General features: G+C 41.4%; 1 protein-coding gene and 1 pseudogene across 3 annotated transcripts in view; both read right to left on the reverse strand.

The window, feature by feature from the left end:
* Positions 1-27,182, reverse strand: part of MOSPD1 (motile sperm domain containing 1) — a 79,738-nt gene that overhangs the window by 28,727 nt on the left and 23,829 nt on the right. For both annotated transcript variants that reach the window (XM_082262549.1, XM_082262548.1), the window contains 3 exons: positions 8,411-8,664; positions 4,687-4,762; positions 3,321-3,544 (listed from right to left, as the gene is read on the reverse strand). In XM_082262549.1, coding sequence (XP_082118675.1) covers positions 3,321-3,544; positions 4,687-4,762; positions 8,411-8,564 — 454 coding nt within the window. In that variant the 5' untranslated portion in view covers positions 8,565-8,664. The remainder of the gene's footprint in view (positions 1-3,320; positions 3,545-4,686; positions 4,763-8,410; positions 8,665-27,182) is intronic.
* Positions 1,256-2,736, reverse strand: LOC309559813 (annotated as a pseudogene). The gene has a single exon. The product of its transcript is annotated as an uncharacterized misc_RNA (transcript).

Here is a 27,182-nt window from a genome sequence, read left to right on the forward strand (position 1 = left end):
CCCTGTTGGGCTATATAGGAGACTGCTGTCTAATGGTCCAACCTTAGTTGGACCTGGGCTCCTCAAATCAAGTCTTCGAAGGCATGTAGGGCCAGGAAGGCTACCTGCAGTTCCAGGAGATTGGGGTGTCTTGTCTCAATTGCTTGCCACATCCCCTCAATCTGCCTGCCGAGGCAGTGGGCCCCCCCACCCCAGAGACTGGCATCTGAAGTTATCGAGATCCACTCCCCGGGTTGAGGGGCATGCCTCGCGCCGGGTTGTCCTGTGAACTCCACCATACCAGGTTCTGGCGGATTCGAATTGGCAACCGAATCCTCTGATCTAGGGATGCGCCATCCCACTGGTGTAGGAACAATGTCTGAAAAGCTCTTGCATGGAACTTCACCCAAGTTACTGTGGGGGTTGCTGCCATAAACATTCCTAGGAGTGTCATGCAGTCTCTTGCTGACAGTGCAGAAGCACTCAGTATGGGTAGGAAGATTCGTCCCTCTCAAGTATCGAATATTAGGCCAAGGTACTGAGATGGTATTAATTGACTCTTTTGAGCATTCACCAGCCAACCAAAATTGGCGAGGGTCTGTAATACTTGATCGTGATGTTGCGTCACTTCTGTGATTGACTGGGCTACCACCAGAATGTCGTCCAAGTAATGGTAGATGCTTATCTTCCTTGGATGAATATTTGCGATGGTGGCTAATAGGACCTTGGAGAAGACTCTGGGAGCTGTGTTGATTCTGAAAGGCAAGCATTTCAATTGATAGCGGTCTTCTCCCAAAGTGAACCTCAGATACCTCTGGTGGTGTTTGTTGATGGGAATGTGCAGATATGCATCTGCGAGATCGAGTGATATCATCCAATCGTTTGGCTGTATCACTGATGTAATAGTATATATGGACTCCATCCTGAATCCCTGAGGGTCGATAAATAGGTTGAGTGATCTAAGGTCCAGGACTGGTCTGAGGTCTCCCGAAGCCTTGGGAACCAAAAATATTGGAGAATAAACGCCTCTTCCCCACTGTTGTGGCGGGACCGGTATGATTGCGTGTTTCTGACGCAATTCTTTTATGTATCCTATTAAATATTCTTGCTTCCTCTGGTCCTGAAGCCATCTTGTTTGGACGAATATGTTCAGTGGTTTCTCCCAAAAGACTATCTTGTAGCGCGTTTTTATCCTTGATCTCTGACTTTGTCCGTCCATACCCTCCAAAAGGCTGTCAGACTGGCCCCCACCTGGAGGGGTTGGACGGATGCACCATCAAAAAGACTTTTCGGCCTTCTTTGCTGTCTGCACTGCTCGTGAGTTTACACCCCTTAAAAAGGAGCTCTGCATTCCTCTCCATTGGCGCCTTGCTTATTCCCGACCAGGCCTATATGATCTTGCCTCCCACGCCCTTCTGAAATTGGTCTATCCTGGATGGAAGGATGGTTGTCTCTTCCTTGTTCTTTGCGGTAAGAGTCCCGTTTTGCCTCCCGTTACGTGCTTAATTGCTTCCTCTAAGGTCTTTCCAAAAAGCATCTTAATGTTAAACAGGATATTGCAAAGTGCCTTTTTCGATGCACTGTCAGCCACCCAGTGCCGCAGCCAAAGCGCTCTCTTCGCTGTTACAGAGTGCACCATAAGCCTCCCTAGCAGCTTTACAAGGTCTATGGAGGCCTCTGCAAGGAAGGCCGCTGTCAGATTGAATTCTTCCAATGCCATAACAATCCTTGCTCTCTCTCTACTCCAGAGTTTAGTGCTGTCTCCATGTTCGTGACCCATACCTTAACAGCCCTGGAGATGGAGGCCAATGCTATGGTCGGGCAGCAGGCTGCACCAGCAACTGAGTAGATTTTTTTAAGACCAGCATCCGCACGTCGATCCATTGGGTCCTTGAAGGTTGCAGAGTCCTCTAAAGGAAGAGATAACTGCCTTGCCAAAGGCTGAAGGGTTGCGTCCACCCCCGGCAGACTCTCCAAAAGACGGCATCCGCGGTCTTAAAAGGGTATAACTTAGAAAAACGATTTTGGGTATTCGTCTTCTTCTCTGGTTCCTCCCATTCTTCTTCCAATAATTTCTGTCATGAATGGAAATGCAGCTCCCTGCTTCTTCAGAGATGGGAAGTATCTTCTTACCTTTTCTGGTGGTTGGGAGTCTTGCTCCCATTCTATGACTTCGTTTACAGCCATAACATATGGTTCTATGAATTGAAAATCGAACATATGTTCCTCTAGTTCCTCTGATTCCGAACATGTCCCTGAGGAGATTTCCAGCACTGGCGGCGATCCCTTCTTGCACTCTGGGGTACTACTTGTTTTAAGCCTGCTTCTAGGCGTACTTGTACTAGCCACCAGGTGTATGCTATCAGCCACAGCTTCATGGATATAATCTTGAATTCTGTTTGCTTCTGCCTCCTTGTCTGTGGCCACGTCTTTAATGCACTCGGCACACAGGAGTTTTCCAGGAGCGGCAGGAGCCACACAGGTCCAACATAAGCCCTCCGCAGGTTGTCCTTTGGACTTCTTTGGCTCTATGACAGGAGGTTTACTGCAGCACGGCCTGCCCGGAGAATGAGGCGTATGGCTAGAGTGTGGTTCAGGTGGTTTTGAACTAGATCGTTGGCGGGTCTTTTCCGTATGCGAGTGTTTATTTTTAGGGCTCTTACTCCTTAAAAATAAACACCTTTTAAATATGGTGTACGCACTCTTTTCTCTTTCTAGTCTCTCGTAGCCCCCTCCTACCTTTCTGACGATCTTCATGCCTTCTGTGGTGGTGGCAAGCTCATACTAAAAAAGAGGAAAGTAATAAGCATATTTCCTCCGTTTCCCCTCACTGCAACTTTCCCTAACTTCTATACATATAGAGGCCATTGCGGCCTACAGTCTTATGTAGGGCGGTTGCTAGGCTATGCCTGCTGCCTGCTCCGCCCCCTCGTGACGTCAGCACCTGCCAACATAACATCCGAGGAGAGTGGCCGGCGCGTCCATAATAGCTGCAAGCAGGTGAAGGGAAATGAGCCTAGCCCTCCACAGCCTTTCCACCATACTTTTCAGCTCTTTAAGCCATCCATGCCCGTGGCCCCGGCACTCAGGGAGTCTAGGGTGTTAAGATATTTACCTCTATCATTTTGGACCTATCAATCCCAGAGATATTATTCCTTCGGTTCTTTTATGGCTTGTTTCAGGTGGCCTGGAGACCAAAAAAAAAGGAGAAGAGGGAATGGGAGGGCGCTCTCTTATAAGCTAGGATAAAGGTGGTCCTGAGGGTTTGCAGGAGGAGCAAACCCAGATGTGCTGACATGGAGCTGGAAAGTTAAATATATAAGGCAAATAACTTCACTGACCTGGCTGGCAAGGTGTCTGCTCAAAGAAGACACTATCTGCTAGATGCTCCTTGAACCTTTTTTCCTCCTCCTCTTTGTGCTGTTGCTCCTTAGCGGACGGAAGCAGCATTGCTATTACCTCTTTACGTCCCAGTGCTTTTCTCTGGCTTTGTTCGGACACCTGAAGGCGAAATTTGTCGATAACACCGAAGTGACTGGCTCGAACATCTTTGTGCCGGATAACACTAAAGCACAGAGGGAAAAATTATACACTGCATTTGGTTATGAGTATTAAGAGCATTTTCGTGGCAATCAGATTTTTTTTTGTGTTTTTTTATTAAGGATACAAAAACACAAACAAGACATAAAGACAATACAGTCCAATACAGCTCCAGGCCATATAACAAACAGTAAAACAGTTTGGCAGTTCCATAGACATTACTGTATGTCTATTAGGCCTAGAAATCGTGAGGGCCAAGATCATAAGTAAAAAAAAAAAAAAACTTGCTTTTTGGTGTTTTATCTAATCTTAGCATAAAATGGTTTTGCATAGAGCAGCCCCAATTCTCTTCTTCTTGGGTCCCCTGTAGGTGCTCCTGGCTCCCCTCCCCTCCCCTGCTGAGTCCCCCCCATAGCAAGCTGCTTGCTATGGGGCACTCATGTGGGCTTGCTCCTCAGCTGTGCTTTGTGTGTCTATTGACAAACACAGTGCCTCTCTGACCTGCCCCCACTCCCTCCTCACTAGCTGTGGTTGACTGATTCTGAACCTATAAAGATGTTGAGAGAGGGCAGTGATGCTGCTCTTGTGCACAACGCTGGATCAACATCAGGCTCAGGTAAGTATAAGGGGGGCTGGGTGGGGGAGCTGCACACAGTAGTTTTTTATTTTACATTAATGCTTTGTATGTATTAAGATAATAATGCCTTTAGAACCACTAGGTATGGTGGGCAAGTCTTCATACATCAGTATATTAGGCAGCCTTAAATTTTGTGATTTAGTTCCCCAAGTTAGGGAACACATTTTGTATGAGTTTAGCGCACCTTATCTCTACACCTTCACTATATATATTATTTTAGGTTTGCAGCTTCACCATACTATATCCTGCGCACTTTTCACATACACCATATTAGGCAGCCTATTTCCTTCTTATGTTTATGAGATGTGGAGGAACCAGTGACAGCTGTGGGGGGACCCTAAAAATCGTCACTTTCTGGAATGTCGGTTTCCCAATGAAGTTCGGGAGGCACTTTTATTGATCAGAGCAATGTTAAAATTACAGAAGCAGGCAAGATAAGTATTCTGTTTCTTCTTTTCTGGTATGTGTTTGCTCGAGAGTCTTTCATTATGTGCCAGGCTCACATTAAACAATTTGAGAATAGTACTTACATGTCAACACAACACTGTGGCTTCACTGCACCTGAAGCATCAACAACAGCGTACTTGTTTGGGGACGTACAGAGAACTGGAATAGAAAGAAGTGGTTTGATTCATTTAAAACAAATATTTGCATAAAGAAATGGCAGATTAAACAGTAAATATTTAGAAAAAAAAAAAATCACTATTTGTATTGAAAAAAAAAAAAATCGGACACATGTGAAGCACCAACAAAACAAATGACTTCCAAGTTCAATTAAAAACCTCTGACAGAGTCTGAAAAAAATGATGCCAAAAAAGTCAACATTAGCCAGTTACTGCAGGTGATACACAAGCTGATCACACTTGACCTTAATCTATAACCTGCCTTTCTTCCCATAAGAGGTTCACTCTTTTTTGCCTTAGGCTTAGAAACACAGCAACACTGAAGTAAACAATGCGTGCTTGAGTGAGCTAATCCACAGCGTTCTTCCTACTCTGACATCTTTGCATTCCATTAGGAGCATGTTCATTAGTCATGTGATGCTCATGCACGTGAGTGCAAAAATATTTACTGACTCAGTAAACAAATCTGTTCTTTCAGCCAATGAAATGTGTAAGGTGACCATACACAGCAAGATACTTGTGACAAATTTAAGCTTGTGCCCAACTTTCTAGCAAGAAGCCGATCATATAACATTTTACTTATTCTAATCTTCTGTAAAAAATGACCGTTGGAACCTGATTGCTAGAGGACCTATTTAAAGCCTAACAAACCCCAAAGGTACAATTTTTGCTAGTGTCCAGCGAAGCAAATAATCTGCTACCCACTAATACAGCAGTATTCGGTTCAACAGACCATTACGATGAGTGGAGTGTTACAGCGATGGATGTAATAACAATAACTGCTAATCCGCTGCTAATTTGTTTTTTTTAATCTAAAAAGAACTAAAAAATGGAATGTAAAAGGTATAGATATTAGATATACAAATTAGCAGTAATATAATATTTTATTGATTTGAATACATTATTTAACTAAAGGTGACATCTGCCATGGGAGTTACATTTAGTAAAATGATTAAAACCTTATCAATGCCCGTTTCTTGTCATTTGTATTCTAGCTAGAGATGAACGTTTAGCGTGACATTACACTCTGGTTTAAAACTAGTTCAAGTATGTATTCCTAAAGTGTTAGCTCACGTTTTCAGGAAAAATTAAAAGGTGAACTAACACCAGACACCTTTCCCACCCACCGGTCCCTGCTAAAAAGTTGAAATAACACTTTTAGCCTGGGTTCACAATACTGAGATGCAGGAACTAGCACAATTCTAGTAGTTCACACTGCCCTCTGCGAACCACTGTGGGTGTCAATACAAAGGTAACGACACCCCCAGATTGGTTCGCAGATCGCAGTGCAAACTGTGAATTTGGACAGGAATTGAATTGCATGAGTGAACACCCATACGATCCGATTCCAGTGCAGGAAAAAAAAAAGTTGCTGCAGCATTGTCGTGAGAATGGGATGCAAATTTACATCGCACAGACATCGCATGTGATCTGCACAGCAATACGGTGTGAATCACATTCTCTAAAGCCTAGTACACACGCAACGAATTTCCGCCGACCGGTCATCCGTCTTTTGTCCAGAGTGGTGTTTTGTTGGTTGGAATGTGCCTAGACTGCACACGAATTTTCCCGCACGACAAAATTCTACTTCAGAAGTGATGTCATGTGTTGGTTTGCTTTCTTTGTGTTCTTTCTTCTCTGAGCATGCCCAGTCTTGCTCATAAGATTTTTCCCTGTCGAAATCTGTACTGACTGCACGACAATCGGACGTGTTTTGACGGAGGAAAAAAATTTTAGAGCCTGCACACCAGATTTTTTTCGGTCGAAAAGTCGGAGTCGGTTGTCGGAAGCATCATACTAACACGCCGAAAATCGGCAGATCGGTCGTCTGACGAAAATTCCCGGCCAAATTTCAAATCATGTGTACGGGCCTTTAGTCTCCTTCAAATTCCTTTTTTTTTGTTGCTTCTGTGATCTGACTTCCTGCTAAAGGCTATGTTCGTTCTCCATGGTCCCACCATATACAGGAAGGTAGCCACCCACTCCTGCTCTCTCCCCAGATGAATTATGAATGATTCAATGTGTCGTGTGCATAGAGCACTTTGCATGACCCCAACAACTAACATGCACTGTTTGTTCCAAACAAAAGGAAGTGAGAGGTAGAAGGAGAGGTTTGAGAGCTCACAGAGGATGTTACAAGGAGTCAGAAAAACACAGTAAGAAATGATTTCATGAACAATAGATTACAGGTACGTTAAGTAGTGGATGTGTAATGATTATTTTTTAGAGAATAAATATACCATTTAGAGCCGGTTCACACTACTCCGACTTGGAACGCGACTTGTGTGCCCTCAAGTCGCCTCAAGTCTCTTGTCATTACAAATTCAATGTACATGAATGAGAGCCATCTTAATATGCACTACTGAAGTCACTCCGACTTCAGAAAAGGTTCCTGTACTACTTCAAGGCGACCGACTTGTGCACATAGACTTCAATGGGAGTCGCCTCTAAGTCGGATCCTTATCTATTTTCAAGCGACTGTGATCAGACTTTCCACGAAGAAGAAAAAGATTACCCAGGCATTCCCCACAGACAAAGTCGCCTATCTTACAAGTCTCTTACAAGTCTCTGCTAAAAAGTCGCTCCTTCATGGGGCGACTTTCTGGTAGCGGTAGTGTGAACCGGCTCTTAAGGTGCTTTTCCACTCCATGGAACCGAACGGTTCGGCTCGCTTTTGTGCTTTTTCACTGCTGGTACCGCATGGTACGGTGTTGGAACGGTTCGGTATGGTATGGTATGGCGGCGCTTTTCCACTGCATGGAACCGAACGGTACGGCTCTCAAAAACAGTACCACCTCGATTGTGGTTCCAAGAGGTACCATACCCGATACCATATTCCACAATCCTTTGCATGCAGTCACTACTAGCCACTGATTGGTCAGAGAATCGTTGTTATCCCACCCACTTAACTTTACTACCACTTTAGTGGAAAAGCAAACCATACCGTACCGTACCGAACTGTTCCAACACTGTACCATGCGGTACCAGCAGTGGAAAAGCAAACCGGGCCAAGCAGGGCCGAGTAGAGCCGAGCCGGTACTTGCAGTGGAAAAGTGCCATAAGTGTTGCTTTAAATCATCCACTGCATAAACTTTTTGGTAACAGCAAAGGACAAACGAGAAGCATTACTCAAAATAGACAACTCACCCTATGTTATGCCTACACTCCTGTCTGCCACAGCTACCACCACAATGAGCATTGGGACATGTAGTCCCAAAAGACCTTTGCAGTGATGCAACTCCTTGCCCACAGCCAAACCACAAGGAGGCTTGCAGTTCGGATCTTTAGACTCCTTTTTACCATAAGAAAAATATAAAAATAATATATAATACTAAAATGGACAACAGCTGCCCCCCCCCCCGTGTTTTTGCTAATCTGCTGTCTCTCCGTAGACTCTCTTGTCTAAATATGCGGTCTTCTCCTTTAGGAAATCATTGTACCCTCCTCTTCTTTAAACTGGGCACACTAGCATGAAGTCAAGCTGTATAAACTAATCCCATCTACTATAAAAAAAAACACACCACTCCTTTAACTAATTCCATACTGTGATGTTGAATCTTACAGTCATGATATATATGGAGGATAATGACATTTTTTGCACAGCATATCAGAGACTGCTGATCTCACTTACCTTTAAACTTTAAGGCAAACTCATAGGGGTTGTACAACGTTAACACTTGTTTGTGTGTTGACTGATCATCTGCGTAAAATATTAGTTCAGTCGGAAAGACAAACACAGGAAGGTTTCCTTCCACTAGTTCTGGCTGCCGTTTCTGCTGCTGCATTGGCACAGAATCCGTATTTCCTCCTCAGCTCCTTTTGTCTCCTGGACTTTCAAGTTTTCTTTTTTGGTGCTGGGAAGACCTCTAGTGCATCCTGTCAGTTCTGCAGGAGTAAGAGAAACATCAGGACTGCAATCTCTCTTATTTCACACAGCAGATGCCATGTCACTCTACCACTGCCAAAATGCTGGAACTCCGGTTACCACGACTAGGCTGATGAGCCATTCCAAGCAGTTTAACTGCTTCCTCGCTGTCTTCTCAGTATACTGCTTATTTCCTCTGTGATTTACCGAAAACACTCAGCTATTCTGAGTGACCACTGCCCATGAAGCTTTAAAGTGTAACTAAAGTCAAAACCTTTTTTTTCATTTTGGATGGAGTAAGAGAGGATTATGTGAAAAATTTGTAAGTGGTTCACTGCCTAGGATGTACAATATCCATTTAGTGATGTGTGGTGTGACTAGACAAATAAAAAATAAAATATAAAAAAGGACTGCTTCAGTTGTAAAGTGTACCAGTGCAAATACAACTAAGTTGTAAATAACAATCAATGGCGCTAGTCTTGTATGTATACAAATAACCACCTAAAATAACATATAAAATATCATATAAAGTGCTTAGCACGTCTTATATATCAAAAAACAAAGTGCAAAGTCCATAAATTGTTTTAAAAAATATATCAAATAAAATAATAGAAAAAAGTCCAGAATTATTTAAACGCCCATTGTGCAAGTGCTCTATAACATAAGTGACTTTGGTGCTTGATCCAATTTGTGTAAATGGTGCCCTACGTGAAATTGTACTCACCAGAATCTGTTGACCAACATCTCTGGTATGGTCAAAACCGCTTGTGAGACATGTCCCCTTTAAATCGTTGCCTATTTGTGCCGAGTCTGTCCGATACTGGAGATCCGATAATGCCACTCAGAGGGAAATGATAAGCTCTCTTCAAGTTGTTTCTGTAGAGGACAAATCAGGTGAAAACGCATAGAAACTTTGCCTGCGTCATCATGACATAAGGCGTCGAGCTGAGCCTCTTCCCAGTATGAGAGCATTACGGCGGGCCCCGCATTAAACCAGTGCTGTTGACAGCGGGTGCCAGGTTCTAACTGCCACCATTACAAGTGCGTGTAATGCTTACCTTCTTAAATAAATTTGCTTAAATGGTTTTACACTATGGCCTTCCTTATGCCTTATGTCATGATGATGCAGGCAAAGTTTCTATGCATTTTCACCTGATTTGTCCTCTACAGAAACCTCTTGAAGAGAGCTTATCATTTCCCTCTGAGTGGCATTATTGGATCTCCAGCATCGGAAACTCAGCACAAATAGTTTATGCTAGTTTATGCTAATTTAAAGAGGACATGCCCCATAAGTGGTTTTGACCATACTAGAGATGTTGGTCAACACATTCTGGTGAGTGTAATTTCATGTGGGACACCATATGTACAAATTGGATCAAGCACCAAAGTAACTTACAGAGCACTTGCACGTGCACAATGGGTGTTAAATGGGAGATTTTTTCTGATATTAATTTGATTTGATATATTAATAATAACAATTTATAGAATTTGTACTTTGTTTTTTTTATATATAAGAGCTGCTTAGCCCTTTTTGATATTTTATATATTGTATTTTAGGTGGTTATTGGTATACATACAAGACTAGCGCGGTTGATTATTTACATTTTTATATGAGAGAGTTATAACTCGTCAGTTTTTTGGGGGGGGGGTTTTGCCATCTGTGTCCCATTATGGAGATTTCTCTTCACTTCCTGTCCTATAGCCAAAACTAGAAGTGAGAGGAAATCCCTCCAACTTGAGGGAATCCCAGTGTTTCATCAGGGTCACCAGAACTAGTATCCCTTTGGAAGATTTCCCCTCTATTAGTGTTCTGATGTCAACCCACAATGTATGATTTTCTTTTACTTTCACTTTCAATGATAACCATATGCATGACAAATAGAGAGTGCAAATCTCCCTAATTGGGGGGGGGTCACAGAGAGCAATAAAAAACTGACAAGTTTCTAATCCTCCACTCCATCCAAAATGTAAAAAAAAATAAAATGTTTTGCCTTTAGTTATACTTTTGCAGTCTATTTTGGGAAATCCTCACTACATATTTGTGTGTTCCCATTCACAAAGCATACCTAAAAATAATTATTACGGTTTGGATGTTTCTTAGCAGAAGGTGTCATGGCTGACTGCAAGCATTTCTCAACACTTTTAGGGTAAGTCTGTCCCAATAGAATGGCCAAAGACAGGATGAGCTTCCTCTGTTTAACCACTTAAGCTCCAGAAGGTTTTATCCCCTTTATGACCTGGGCATTTTTTGCTATTCAGCACCGTGCCACTTCAACTGGCAATTTGCGTGGTCATGTAATACTGTATGAAATAAGTATTTAATAAAGTATATAAATTTAATAAGTATATAAAGTTTTTTTCACTAGGTGACATTTTGTTTTATTTATTTAACCTATCACACTGCACTTTTATTTGTGTTAATTACACAGAGGATATAACACTTGGTTACATATTTCATATTTGAGTTCTTAGCACCGCTTCTTATTCAAATTTTTTACTTACCAGCAGGTGGTGGTACAGAATTCTGTGACTGTAGCACATCCTCTCAAAGAGTAGAATTTTGTTAAAGAAAATTTTTCAATAAAAGTAGAATATCTCTTTACCAGTCAAGCAGAGCTCCTCATATGGAAGCACAGAAGGGTCATCACCCCTAACAGCTAGCAAATAGCAGCACCATATGCCCAAAAGACTGAAACCGGATTATAATTTAAATTATTTTTTAAAAGGGAATATATTTTTAAATTTCTGTCCCAGTAAAGTCTGGACACTTTGAAAGACCTTCTATTCAATTATTCATTGGTGAAGGAAGTGTGTAATGGCAGCCTCTATAGTTCTCTTATGGCAATTGTACTACTAAAAGAGTTATTTTTCAGCGTTAGGTATTCATTCAAGGGCAGGTTATATAGAGGAACTGGTTAAGCAGTTCTGTCACTAAAATGTATCTGTGTGATAAACATTAACTTCTGGGAGTGTCAAATTCCTGATCCCTTAATGCATACTATGGTTCCTTCTGCCAGCCCCTACATCAAAACAGGAGACAATAGTAGCAAAGGGGGTCAGTGGATCAAACCACTTAATGTAGGGGGGTAGGAGAAGAGTAACTTGCAGGATCTTAAGATTGGTGGTTCAGGTGGTTTCTCTTCGCTACTGCAGAGATCAGTGGTGCAGACAACAGGAGAAATTAGTATTAAATATCTTCTCTGTAGGGAGACCTTTATTGCACAGATTCCTTTTAGTGAGAGTCACTTAATGTTTGGGCGATAATAGGCTTGCAGCAGAAGGGGGTTACAAGTGCCTACAGTTTTAGGTTTGTTCTGGGCATTTAAATGCAACATACTGCATGCAGTACAACACAACTACTACTATGACTACTGAGACTTACAAAAGCAGATGGAAATAAACACATGAATAAGAAACAGATGTTTGTGACACTTCTACTCTTTGCCACATCTGTATTGTTCGGTCAATCTGCATGTCATGTTATGTCAGCTGTAATCTTCTGAGCTTCTGGAAAACAGCATTTTCTAAAGCAGATGCCTACATTGTTTTAGGCACATTCTGAAAATATCCTGGCAGTAAACCTAATTAAAATAATTCTGAGACAGGCTAGCAGTGAATAATTATCACCAGCAAATTACATTTAGTCAATTAATATGATATTGCATTGTTTTTCATCCATAAAGAAAAGGGAAAGAAGGGATTCCTCTAACGCCAAACCCAAGAATGCCACCCTGTATATAGAAGTATCCCCTGGGATACTAATGGCAAATTAGCAGACAAGACAGACAGCAAAATCCATTAAAACCACAGACTGTTAGATTTTTTTCCCTCTGGAAAGGAAGAGAATTTTCACCGGAGAATTGAGACCCAACAATAACTTCAGCATACCCTTGCCTGCACTGTACCCCATAGGGTACTGATGTGTACTGTGAAGTGAAAGACTTACTAAATGTTTTTTGTTTTTGTTTGTTTACTTTTAATTCACAAAGCTAATACACCAGGATAAGGGTCCATTAAGCCTGGTACACACTATGAATTTTTATTCCATTCAACCCAGCAGGTTGAACAAAAAAAACTGTCAGCTCTGGAGGAGCCTCTGTACCAAAGATCCAACCTTAGTACAGCGATCTCCCCCGCTGAGGTGTTGTGTTCCCACAGGGGGAAGACCTCCCGTCCTCGCCAGAACACTCTGGCCATTGGCTGAGAGCGATGATCGGGAGCCGGTCGGGCATACACCTGGGCCGAATGTTGGCCGGTTTTTATCAAACTGGCTGATGTCACCCGCCATTCGGTCCATGTGTACAGGGGTTAACTCTCAAAAAAGGGACAGGTTTTTTTCAGATGGGTTGAGATGTAAACTGATTAAAAAAAAATAATTTTATCAGAATTGTAAATTGAGCTTTTTGGCTTGAATACAGAGATTTTCCTCACTTTCTGTCCCAGCACCAGTCAAGTCAAATCAAATGATAGGTTCATGTCTGAGGAAATTCCCCATTCTATCTGTCCCAAGTGGCAGAAGTAAACAGAGTTACAGACATCAGATAGAAAGATAACAAAGTTCCTTACTCTTACTCCAACCAACGTAAAGAACTTCTGGCTAGGCCGGACACAAAAATTCTACATATTCCAAAGAAGTAGGTTTTCTTTAAGCTGATGCCCTTCCTAATCTTCCACCCCCCTTGGCACACTGTTCCATGTCGAGAGCCAAGGTAAAAACCCAGTACCTCTGGGTATGGAGAGTCATAAGACTTACTCCATGTGATAGTGCTGGTTCAATCAGTGCTGTCATGTGGGAAGTCCCCTTAGCCCTGTGTATGCTGCAACCCTGGTGGCTCACACCTTTCCTTCACTCCTACCAGATGGATGGAGCAGTAGAGGAGTGAAAGTTTTATGGAGAATTTTATAGACGAATTACAGGTATAGCAACTCTTATGGTTACATTGGTCCAGCTTGAACCAATGTATCCCTGCATATATCATACATGTGGGATCCCCCTGGAAACTGGAAATCACTGTAGTGACACCACTACTACAGAGATCTCCACTTGCTTCTGAGTCCTGTGCCAAACCACTGTCCTGCTGCATTGTAAACAAAGGAGGTTGCCCGCTGGGCTCAATCACCATTCAATGTATGCTTTGCATTTTCTCAATGAATGCAAAGCATTCTCTGATTGGATGAGGTGTAGAGTGTGATGTCACAGCCTGCCACTGAACATCATCCAATCAGAGAATGCTTTGTATTCACTGAGCATATACAAAGCAATCTCTGAATGGCACCCATGCTGAGCAGGTAAGCTCCTGTGTTCACAATGCAGCAGGGCTGCTGCTTGGCACAGGACCCTGTGACTAGTGGAGATCTCTGGAGTAGTGGTGTCTACTACAGTGACTTCCAGCTTTTAGGGGGATCCCAGAAAGTATGGTATATGCATAGATACATTGATCCAAGCTGGAACAATGTAACTATTTAAAATATATCCACACCTGAAATTCTTCTGTAAATTTTTATGGATAGTTCCCAAATGATAAACTGATGTACAGAGTATCTCATCCAGGAATGCCAAAAGACAGAAATAAGTTAATGTTGAATTAACACAGTACTCTTTCTTGAGATAAAAAACAGAAATGGCCCTCACTAATGGAAGTTCTGTTGTTTATAATATGGGCTTTAATACATGGCTGAAGTGTCACAGGGCACTTCATTCAGGTCCTTCTCTGCTCTGTTCAGGGATGCTGAGATGGATCTATACCACTCTTCTGATCTAAGCTACTATATTATTATACAGGATTTATATAGCGCTAACAGTTTGCGCATCGCTTTACAATGTGAGGGAAGACAATACAATTACAATACAATTCAATACAGGAGGAATTAGTGGGCCCTGCTCCTTAGAGATTACAATCTAGAAGGGAGGGTCAAGTGAAACAAAAGGCAATAACTGTGGGGGATGGGCTGATGGAGAAAATGGAGGTATAGTTGTTAGGTGTGGGTAAGATAGGTTTCTCTGAAGAGGAGGGTTTTCAGAGATCGCCTAAAAGCGAATAGACTAGGACATAATCGGACAGATAAGGGTAAGGAGTTCCATAGGATTGGAGAGGCTCTGGTAAAGTCCTGGAGGCGAGCATGGGAGGAGGTGACGAGGGAGCTGGAGAGCAGGAGGTTTTGAGAAGAATGAAGAGAGCGATTAGGTTGGTATTTTGAGACGAGGCTAGTGATGTAGCTGGGGGCTAAGCTGTGGATGGCTTTGTAAGATGTTGTTAGTATTTTGAATTTAATTTGTTGGGTAAGCGGAAGCCAGTGGAGGGCTTATAAGCACTTGGGAAATGCAGGGTGACAATTTCTGAATATGCTACGTGAGGTCCTGCTCTGTATTTCCCCAGATATGACACTGCAAGTGCAGAAGCTGTTCTGTGACATTATATATGATTGGTAAGTAAATTATCAGTGTTTTCTGATATTCTGATTTGGTTAAGTTACTAAAGTGGCAGAGCATGTTCACTTTCAAAACGCATTTTCACTTATCTTAGCAAATAGGATGAAAAAATTAAATGTTTCACTTTGAAAAGAATACCTAATCAAGTTCAAGAAGACATCTGCATCAGCACAAGTTCACCTCATTCACTAAGGCAAGCAAATGTTTTTTTTTAATGCAATGTGAGTTTTCTAATGTTCTCTTTACAATTGGAATTTTCCCTTAGCTTAGTGAAAAAGGCGAAGTTATGCTGAATTCAATCACGTTTGAGCAAAATTCCTGTGTTATTTTTATTTTCCATGCACATGATTGGGTATTCATTGTAAAAGCCATTTTTTATTTGTTTAATTTTTTACTAAATAAGTGGAATTCACCTAAAGTGATTGTAAAGTCTCGTTTTATTTTCTATAAAAATAACAAACATGTCATACATAGCTGCTCTGTGCAGTTGGTTTTGCACAGACCAGCCCAGATCCTCCTCTTCTCGTGTCCCTTGCCTGCACTCCTGGCCCCTCCCTCCTTTTGAGTGCCCCCCACAGCAACTTGTTATGGGGCACCCGAGCCAAGCCAAGCCACAGCTCAGTGTATCCATTCAGAAATAGAGCTGCGGTTCGACTCCGCCCCCTCTCTCCCCTCATTGGCTAACTGACTTTCATTGACAGCGGCAGGAGCCAATGGTGCCGCTGCTGTGTCTCAGCCAATCAGAAGGGAGAGTCCCAGACGGCCAAGGCACTTGTGAACATCGCTGGATCGAGAGGGGGCTTGGGTAAGTATGGGGGGGGGGCTTCTGCACACAGAAGGATTTTTATCTTAATATATAAAATGCATTAAGCTAAAAACCCTTCTGCCTTTACAACCACTTTAAAGTGGAGCTCCAGTCTCCCCCCAAAAAATGAAAAGTCAGCAGCTATGTACAAATACTGTAGCTGCTGACTTTTAAAATAAGAACACTTACCTGTCCAGGGATCCAGCGATGTCAGCACCCAATTTGATTCTTCAATTGGCTTCAGGTGCAGGCACCAGCATCTTCGCTAAGGGAAACCAGCAGTGAAGCCTTCAGGCTCCGCAGTCAGTTTCCTACTGCGCGTTGTGCTTTCTGAATGGTCTTGCCGTCTTCTGGGACCTGTGTGTGTTCCAAAAGGCAGTGGGGGAAGGGGGTGGGTCTGGACATACTCATAGATTCCAGTGGTGATCTTACCGTAAGTGGACAGGATACCTATTAAAACTAGGTACCTGCTCCCCCCCCAAAAAAAAAAAAAAATGCCAGAGGGGGGGGGGGGGGGGGAGTCCAAACAAATTGAGCTTCCCCTTTTGAGTGGAGCTCCACTTTAAGTGAATAGGTTCTACTCCTTTAATAACTTAGGTTCACTGTCTCAAGATAGCTATGGTCCCCACCGAAGGCCTACTTTAATGCTTGCTCAGGAAAATCTAAATCCTGTGACAGTCAGCTGCATGTTAGGACATTTCCAAGATGACTACATCATGGACATTGGCTGCATAAAGTATGGTAATCTATTGACAATCTCTGATGACCAAGATTTGCATGGCCATTGAAAAATTATTTTCGCTGCATACACAGAATACTGAAGATGATGGCATCAGACGTGTACATACATAGGGGTTGATTTGTAAAGACCTGCATTGCCAGTTGTCCATTCAAACTGCATGTACATTCATTTTGAGTGAATTGGGGAACCCCCCACGCAGTGTAAATAGACTATATCCTGTGCTGTTCAAATGTAAATAATTAATTTGAAATGAAAAATACCACATCTGGCCACTAGATATAGCCAAAAATCATAGGGATTTCCTGTAATATTTAGCTTCTCTCAGGGGTCAAATTTGTTTTAGTTTTTGTTTAAAATCAGTTAAAGGTTGTCATTAGGTGGTAGTCTATTACAACATAGCACAGTATGTATCCAAAACATTTTTGTCATCTCTATATGGGGAAATCTAGGAGATTCTCTATATAAAAATTTATTTTATATTGCCTTTATTAGGACAAATTTGATTTATCGCCCTTTGCACTTAATGTAATTTAAATGTGACAAATGCTAACAAACATAGATACACAATGTCTGCTTGAGATGTATTTATGACATGAATATGAGACAATATATATGCTGAGTGTTTTTTATGTAGTGATTGGCATCTCCCATCTCTCCTTATGAGTATAAGGAGAGAATCATAAATACCTGTTTTAAATAGACAATATGGTCTTTCTTCTATTGAAAACATAGGTAAGGTCCTTTAGTCAGAGATTTTGCAGCAGGTCATAGATTATGTGCCTTGGAATGGATGTTTGATTCAAAGATTGTAGTGCTAAACCCTTTATTGGGAGTATTAAATCAGTGACTACATAGTGTACAAATTATATGGCTCTCTTGTCACCAGCTCTTGCAACAGACTGATAAAATGCTCGCTGGATAGCTGCTCTGACCCCATCTTTGGATAATGAATGACTAGCTGTGCAGAAGCAAAATAAATAACTTCCATTAAGAAGTGGAAACACAAAGTTCTTTCAGGATGAGTCTCTATGAAGTAAACCATGTAATCGTGACAGGGAGGGCTGTCAAGTAAATTGTTCTATTCATACCACATGTCGTCCTCAGAACCTCCTTAACCGCTGTGAAACATTCAAGAGTCAAGTTCAACATTTCTGCCACCCATTTCATTATCTACACGTGACGTAATCCTTCTTTCCCACAATTCTCCATTTTACTAAATCTTACTGACCCTGCTTGTTTTTTTTTTTTTTCAGACTTAAAGTAAATGTAGATCCTAACAAAGAATGATTCTTATTTGCTGCTCTTTTGGTCTGTTAAATATGCAATTGAAATCTTTTGGCTATATCTGTTCGATAAGTGCAAAAATACCTGCCTGTGTCCTGTACACTCTATATCAACCAATAATATTAGGAATTGTATTAGGACTACAGAACACCTCCTCCTCATGTTATGGAGAAGAGGAGGGGGTATTTTCTAGTCCTAGCACACTTCCGGTCCTAGCGTTACAATGTTGCTCCTTTACAGATACAGTAGAGTGAGCTCCCAACAACCCGACACCCCCTTTACCGCTGCTCTACTCTATTCCCTCCGCTCTAGGTTCTCCTGCCACTGTGTCTTCCCCCTGCACCACCTCTGCCACTCTTATCTGCTCCACTGCTCCAATTTCCCCCTACAGGACCGATCCCCTTGTGCCCCTCCTGCAGCCCTGCCGACTTCTCCTCCTCCCTCTCCCGCCAGCTTCAGCTACTGTAGGGGAATCAAACTTTCCAAATTAGTCCCCCCCCAGCACACTGCTCGACCCCCCTCCTAGAATGCCCCCCTGCAGCACCAATTCCTTGGCAGCACTTCCCTGCAATGCTGCTGGCTGGCTTCCCCTCCTCTCCCCCCTCTGGCTGTCAGCTGCTGCTGGGGCACACGGCAGGGGATTGGTGTCAGGATGGAGAGAAGGGGGCTGGTAAACATGTCATTTTTACCAGCCCCTTCTTTCCTTATTGAACACAGTTGTTTACTGTGTTTCAGTTTGTGAATGAACAGGAAGCACAAAGGCTTTCTGTTCACTCACTTGCAGTGCAGCTTTCTATGTCCTCAGTTCCTTTCTCTGTCACAATAAAGAGACATCAGGGGTGTGGGGGTATGTTTAGATTCCTGATATCTCAACCCCCCCCCCAACAGGGCTGTAAAAATAAATAAATTAAAAATTGTGAAAATAATATAAATAAAATTAAAAAAAATAACATAGTAAAGGCCTCATTCACACAGGGCATACTACAGCATATGGTTTTTTATCTGCATAGGAATGCACAGGCGTACCCTTCATCCTTGTGCAGTCAGTCCCATTGGTGTTAAGTAGGATGCATCAGCTGCACTGACACAGCCGCTGCTCTCAATTTGACATCCGTTTGTGAGCAAATTAGTGTTCCAGAACCCACACTGAGTATGTTAGGGGGTGTGCACCCGCACGGATGCCAGATTGGGAGCAGCAGCTGTATTCCTGCATCCATTGCGTCTGCCTGCAGGGGGATGCACAGAACACCTGTGCATGCCCGTGTGGGTAAATACAACCCTACATGAACGTATGCTTTAGTACACCCCATGTGAATGCGTCGACGCCTAAGTAGAAACTTAGCAGGAATTTTGTAAGTTATGTTGTGTGTTATGTTGTGTTTGTTTGTGCTCATAGTGATTTTAGTGTATTTATAGTGAAAATTAAAATTGTAATAAACATTTGTGCAACTAAAAAAATCAGTATTTTTATTCTACAGGTTATGTGTTTTCAGAAAATGTATGGTTTGGGTGGTATTTTACAAACTCGGAAAGCTGAAAGTGAAAAATAAAAAAACAATGTAAGAACTACACAAATGGTCTGGCCACCAGAGTTTTAAAGTGGATCGTAGGGCTTGACATCAAAAGGGTTAAAGGGGAACTTCACCATTATCTTATCTAGCATTTTGGACATACCTAGTACATTCAAAATTTGAAAATGCCGAAACATGCTCATAGCTGCAGTGGCAGCTGTGAGCTTGTTTCTATTTTGTACAGTCACCTTCCAGCCTTTGTTCAAAGTGATATAGTGCTATAGAGTTGCCTGATTGCTTACGGCAATGCTCTAAGTGTTTCTGGATTCACAGCTGTCAGAATCATGACTTGACAGTTGGGCGGACAGCTGATCAGGCACAATCTGGGGTCTAATATGCCCCTGATTTCTCTAGAAAGAGTACATGTCATCTGTCCAATGCTATTATATAGGTGGTTTGTTAGCCCCCTTATGATAGAAATTAACTGTTTGCCGACCGCCCACAGTAATATTTACTGCAGCAGAGCGGCTCCCCTGCGTCCAGTCATGTAGTACTACGTCAAAAAAACAAAGAGATTTCCAGTCACAACTTACCAACCACTCAGCGACCAACCGAATTGAACTGTCTAACAGTATGCGTTAAAAACAGGGGTTTCATTGCACACATATTTGCAAATACATGCGTAAGCTGCAGGCCCCGGCAAGGCACCCTGATATCTGCAGTCCCTAACTCTACAATTTAAAGAGTCTCTACAATGAGAGCACATGAATTTAATGGGATAGATGGAGGATTAAAGGCACAGGGTCACACTGAACACCCAGCACATCGCACAATGGCGGAAAAGGTGTCAGTGCGTTGCCTGGCTCAATATAGATATCAATAATACAAAAAGTGGTCACCGCCTCATTATGTAGTACTACGTGACTGGAGTGCATGTGATCCCGGCGGCACGCGCGCGGCGCTGGAGCCGCACTCCCGCTGTGTTTAGACACAGCAGGAGGCGGGCCGCGGGAGGAGAGGCTGCAACTGCCGCCTTCCTCCCGCAATCATCCAGAAAATGGAGAGAAGACCCGCCTGCTTATGTAAACAAAGCAGGCGGATCTTCTGTGAGACAGGCAAGGACAGATAAGCAGCTTCAGCTATGCTGAAACTGCGATCTGTCTGTGCCGGTCACAGAACCCCCCCCCCCACACACACACACACACACACACACACACACACACACACACACACACACACACACACACACAGTTAGTAAGCACATAGGCATACATTAACCCCTTTGATCACCCACAGGGTTAACCCCTTCCCTGCCAATGGCATTATTACAGTAACAGTGCATATTTTTAGCACTGATTACTTTAGTAATGTCACTGGTACCCCCCAAAAGTGTAAAAAATGTCAGTAAGTAAAAATCGCAGATCGCCGCCATTACTAGTAAAAAAAAAAAAAAAAAAAAACAATAAAAATGACATAAATCTTTCCCGTAGTTAGAAGACACAATAACTTTTGCGCAAACCAATCAAAATACGCTTATTGCATTTTTTTTTTTTACCAAAAATATGTAGCAAAAAACAAATTGGCCAAAAATGTTAAAAAATTTTGATTTTTTTTTTTTTTTTTTGGGGAATGTCCTATAGCAGAATGTGAAAAATATTGTTTTTTTTTCACAATTGTCGCTTTTTTTTTGTTTATAGCGCAAAAATAAAAATCGCATAAATTTTGTTTGGGTACAGCGTTGCACGACTGCGCAATTGTCCGTTGAAGTCACCCAGTGCCGAATCGCAAAATAGGCCCTGGTCAGGAAGGGGGTAAAACCTTCCGGGGCTGAAGTGGTTAAATTATATGAAAAAAAAATTTAAATCAACTGTAGACCTGCACACACACATACGAACGCAAATGATTGCGCTGCACGTGTGGAAAATTACCGCGCCTGCCAGAGGGAGGGCAATAATTCTAGGTCCCTCATTTAAGGTTTACTCTAAACTGTGGAGCTGTAAAGCAATTTAAAGTCTCAACTATTGATAATTTTAAGTATTGTATTTTTTTGTCATTTTTGGGCACATGCAGTTTCGAGGATTGACACATTTGGTATCTATTTGCTCAACACAACCTCATATTTTAGTTAGCACAAAACAAAGGGGACTAAATTCTGATTCTGGGCTCTAAAATTCATTTTAGTGTATTTATATCTAAAAATCTAGATTTAATAAATATATGCAAATATACAACATAAAAAATTGCAACTACCATCTTTTCATTCTCTAAGACCTCTGCATTCAGAAAATATATAATGTTCTCAGGGTTTTAAGTCATTTTATAGTCAAAAATGCTGATTTTACCATGTGTGTGAAAAAAATTGCTCCAGAGGAGGAACTGGTTAAAATTACAGCAAGGGCACCATTAGAAATGTTTAGTAATGGCAATCTACAAATGGATACCTATAGATAACAGCAGGCTTTTTGTTCCTTGCATACTTCCCTGTGGCCAATTTCACTAACAGAAGATGAATCTATCTTCCCTACTTTCTGAAACTTTGGATCTGCCTCCTAGAACATGTGACAATGCACAACATCTGGTGATGTAGCCTTCCCAGGATGCACCTGTGAGGCCCTGGTTACATCAGCAGTAGAAGTGCAATATACTGGGTATTTCTCCCGCGCCAATGGATAAACCTATAAACTACAATTGACCAAATAAGTAAATAAAAAAGAAATAATAAAAAAATGTAGATGTATAAATAAATTAATGGTGAAATGCAGCTGCTATAGTAAAGTGCAAGTGACTGTGTGTAAAGTAACCTTTATAGAGGATTACCTATAGCGCTTGCTTATTTATTGAAATCCTAGGGTATAAATATAAATAATAAAAGAACAATCCTATAGTGTTAAAAATTGTTAAAAAGTTATTATTATTAAGGTGCATATAATTGTGCAAAAAAACACGTGATCAAGTGATATACAAAAAAACTTTTTCAAATGATTCACACTAAAGAATATAATATATAAATTCATAGGAATGTATAACGGAAAAAATCAAGTTCATAGATAGTGTATGAGGTATGTAAATACTCTCATAAATTCTCCATACAGTTCATGTGCAAAAGTGACTTCTTGTGGTAAAAGTTCAATTGTATTAAATAAATACAGTGCACAGTGAAAGTGCTCAGTGATGGGTTTTCCAATCCCTGGTGTCACTCCTTATTTTCCTTATTGGCTAGTAGTAAAATTTCTCACACACCAGACCTAGTGGGTCCTATATGCCTTACGGCACTAAGACCACATGAGCTTTAGTGACCCCCAGGGCCGGGATATGTTCCCTCCGAATGGATGCCTTCTCCCGTGGTAACACTCCTCCTGCTGTCCTCCTCCGGTCAAGAATGTAATATATAAAAAAAAGGGGAAGGTCCAGATAGTGCAATAACGTTTAAACAAATAATTTTTTTGCACAGAATCCAAAAAAAGCCATTTACAGGGTCCAAAATGCAGAAACAAGTTAAATAAAGATAAAAACGCCGTCACATATGCGAGCTATGGTGTGGAGAGCGGTACTTCTGGCTTGCGTTCCACCCAGCTCATGTGACGTCACGACGTGCGTTCCACCTAACGCATTTCGTCATTGGCTAGATGTCTTCAGAGTGGTCTTAGTGCCGTAAGGCATATAGGACCCACTAGGTCTGGTGAGTGAGAAATTTGACATCACCAGTGACTAAAAACAGGAAGTAGAACACCAGTAATTGTAAAACAGTAAAAGCAAAAATTATTTCTATAACTAATAAATGTAAGATGATTTCATATCAGCATGAAGAGTTGCATGCTGATGTGATTTTCTTTAGGGAAGCGGGAAAGGTCCCTTTTTAATGTTTGTTTTCTGGTCACGGCCCTTTCACACAAGCGCCTCTGTGGAATGGATTCCACTTGCTCAACAGGGGAGCGCTCCGCTGATTCCCTGCTGTGCAGAGTGGACACGGACCCAGTCCTACTCTCCTGTATGGGGAAATCAGATGGAAATGGTTCGCCTGTCCGTTTACATCCAATCTGATCCACCAGACGGAAGGAAAATAGGACCACCACCTGTCTGGATTTTTTTTTTTTTTTCATCCGAAATAAAATTTTATCGAATGAACAATTGAAAAATTGTGCCAGCAGTACAATCTCCAGCTCAGTCAAAATACAATATAACACACGGATTTACCTATCTGGATTTTACAGACAGGATAGGATCTGATAGCAGCGGATGTCAGCTGACATGTGCTGCTCCATAGAGGAGACTGCAAGGTCCGCCTGAAAAACTGACAAGCGAACCTGATTGGTAGCCCGTGCGAAAGGGCAGCCCCTGTGTGCAGTGCATAGGGGCTGGCTGAATATACTCTAATTTAATTGTAGCTGGAAGTTGTGTACAGTGCTGCTCACAGGATCCTCAGAAAAGAAGCAGTGCATGTGGGATTATCTGAAGACTATTTTTTATGCTTTTTCCCCATGCAAAAAGGAGAGAATCCGATTAGATATAAAGCTGTCTTTCTAAGAAATCAAACTGATAAACTACAATTAAGTGGTTCTAAAGGTTAAAGGTTTTTGACCCTAATGCATTGTATGCTTTGATTCTAAATTTAGAGCCTCATGATGTTCCATGTATAATTAAGTCTTGCTCTGCAGGGGAAATTGGGCACTAATTTGTATTTGCAGATTAAAACCCCCAACTTCAGGAGTTCCAAAGGCACTTCGGAAGGTAACAAATACCTGCTCTGTCTGCGTTTACTACAGTGACAGGTTTATTTTAAGACTGGAAAATATTCTTCTGCAAATGACAGCTCTGCAGTTTTAATAAAACTCATTTTCCACCAAATACCTGATTCTTTAAACTACCTGGGGACATGAATGAAAGTGGAGCAGGAGGTAAAATTAGCTTAGAAATATGACAAAGTTCCTGCCTATTCACTGTCCTGTGTTTCATTATTACAAGCTTGCATAGGAAGATATAGATATCTAAAACCAATTCTATAGTTTTTATTTTTTTAGTTCTGTAGATATATAAACAGATTTATTTGACCTGCCACATACCTGGGCAATTCAAAAATTCAGTGAAAATGGAATGTAAATGTAAAGCTTGAGCCTGCCTTTTAAGCCTCCATATTGATCCGATTACAATATAACATCTGTGAGGTCCCTCACTGGCACCACGGTCCTCTCGCTAGCTACATCTGGGTCTTTTGGAACTTTGGGAATTCATTCATCCAAGGCGTTGTGCCAAGAATGTGCCCTAGGATGGGCATGTGAAGCTCAGTGTTCAACCTAAGGGAAACTGCGAATATTGCAGAAGAGACAAAGTATGGCTCTTCTGCAATAAAAAAGCCTGCCTGTTCACATTTTTTAACACTTTAGCTCCACTTTATATTTGATGTGTAGCCATTATTTAATATGGAGGCTCATGAATTAGTAGGCAACAGGACCAGTGTGGAAGCGTCAAGATCTGCATATACATTATGTTGCATATACAGTTTCTCTGGACCTACTGATCATGCTAACAGATGATTTTCACTGAAGTTATATTCTAATTTTACAGAATTTTTCTTTATGTGCTGTTTGGCTTGCTCAGATTTGTAACAGGTTCAGCTTCAGGTAAAAAAAATCTGATAAATGTGTGTTAGTGCTATAAAAATTGTGTTTTAAAAAAAATTGTGTTTTAAATAATTGTGTTTGCAATTATGTGTGCACAGGGAAAACCATACAGTGCATCCGGAAAGTATTCACAGCGTTTCACTTTTCCAAAAATTGATTAAATTCATTATTTTCTTCAAAATTCTATAAACAATACCCCATAATTACGTGAAAGAAATTTGTTTGAAATCTTTGCAAATTTATTAAAAATAAAAACGAAAAAAAATCACATCTACATAAGTATTCACAGCCTTTGCTCAATACTTTGTTGAAGCACCTATGGCACAATGTACAGTCTTTTTGAGTTTGATGCTGGAATCCAGTCAAGTTGTAGAAACATCTCAAGGATGATCAGTGGAAACAGAATGCACTTGAGCTCAATTTGGAGTGTCATGGCAAAGGCTGTAAATACCTATATAAATGTGATTTTTTTTTTGTTTTTTATTTTTAATAAATTTGTAAAGATTTGAAAAAAACTTCTTTCAGGTTGTCATTATGGGGTATTGTTTGTAGAATTTTGAGGAAAATTATGAATTTAATCAATTTTGGAAAAAGGCTATAACATAACATAATGTGGGAACAATGAAGCGCTGTAAATACTTTCCGGATGCACTGTATTTCTTCATTACATATTCAGTAGAGTTGCGCATCTTCACTGGTCTCACGATTCGATTATCATGTCAACGTTTCCATTAGATTCCGCGATGCATCACGATTACTGCCCACAATGTGCCCATGGTTTTCATCAAAAAATCCAAGCAGTCAGAAATTGAAAAACTATATTTATTTTCATCTGCTCTTAAAAAAAAAAAAGCACTTCCCTGCATATTGCAAAGTCTGAACATCAAACATCAGTCTGTGCTAATTTAATGGAGCAATTTACTTCAGAGGCTCTCAATAAAGTGACTGTACAATCCGTGCGCAACTGCGCATGCTTGTCAGTGATGAGCAAAACCATAAATCATACAAAAAAGTTATCAATGAAGTATTTGTAAATCCATCACTAAGACATAAACCATAATTAATGAAATAATAATAAAAGATATTCTAATATATTATAGGTACAAAGGACACAAACTGCTACAACAAAACAAATGTCCCCAAACGTATGCCATTTCAATAATTATGGTTTGGTTTATGTCTTAGTGATCGTAGATTCACAAATACTTCATTACCTTTTTTCATGATTTATGGTTTTGCGCATCACTGACTCACACATGCACATTGCACACACAGTCACTTTATTGTTTAGGTCGATTATAATTTGCACATAAATTAACTGATGTAGAAGATACTGTCAGTGTGCAAGTGTGTCAGTGTTTACTACTGTGCAATTGTGCAAATTGTCTCTTAACATCTGAGCAAAGTGAGCAGTAAAAGAGTCTGCTTCTCGAACATCTTCATTATTCCCTCTGGCAGTGTAATGTGTTCTACAACCTTTGTAATTGTATTGTATTAGAAGACTAAAGCCTCGTACACACGCGTCGAAAATCGTCAGGGAATTTTCGTCCGACGACCGATCTGCCGATTTTCGGCTTGTTAGTATGATGCTTCCGACAACCGACTCCGACTTTTCGGCCGAAAAAAATCTGGTGTGCAGGCTATAAAATTTTTGTCCGCCGTCAAAACACGGCCGATTTTCGTGCAGTCAGTACAGATTTCGACAGGGAACAATCTAATGAGCAAGACTGGGCATGCTCAGAGAAGAAAGAACACAAAGAAAGCAAACCAACACATGACATCACTTCTAAAGTAGAATTTTGTCGGGCGAGAAAATTTGTGTGCAGTCTAGGCACATTCCAACCAACAAAACACCATTCTGGACAAAAGACGGATGATCGGTCGGCCGATAATCATTGCGTGTGTACTAGGCTTTAGACTAGTACCTGATCAGTGATGAGTGATGATGACAGAGTCACTGCAGATTGCAGACACCAGAGCCAAGGAGGACTGGGAGTTGGGGTACGGGATGCTCATTCGGGGGTCTCCCTCTGCCCACAGAGGCCTGTGTGGGAGGACGGAGGACAGTGTGCACTGGACACTCGCCGGAGGACGGAGGACACTCGCTGGAGGACGGTCAGGACAGACACTCGCTGGGAGAGGAGGACC

Source organism: Pelophylax lessonae (genome assembly GCF_965119305.1).
Source record: "Pelophylax lessonae genome assembly, chromosome: 7".
NCBI classification, from domain to species: domain Eukaryota; kingdom Metazoa; phylum Chordata; class Amphibia; order Anura; family Ranidae; genus Pelophylax; species Pelophylax lessonae.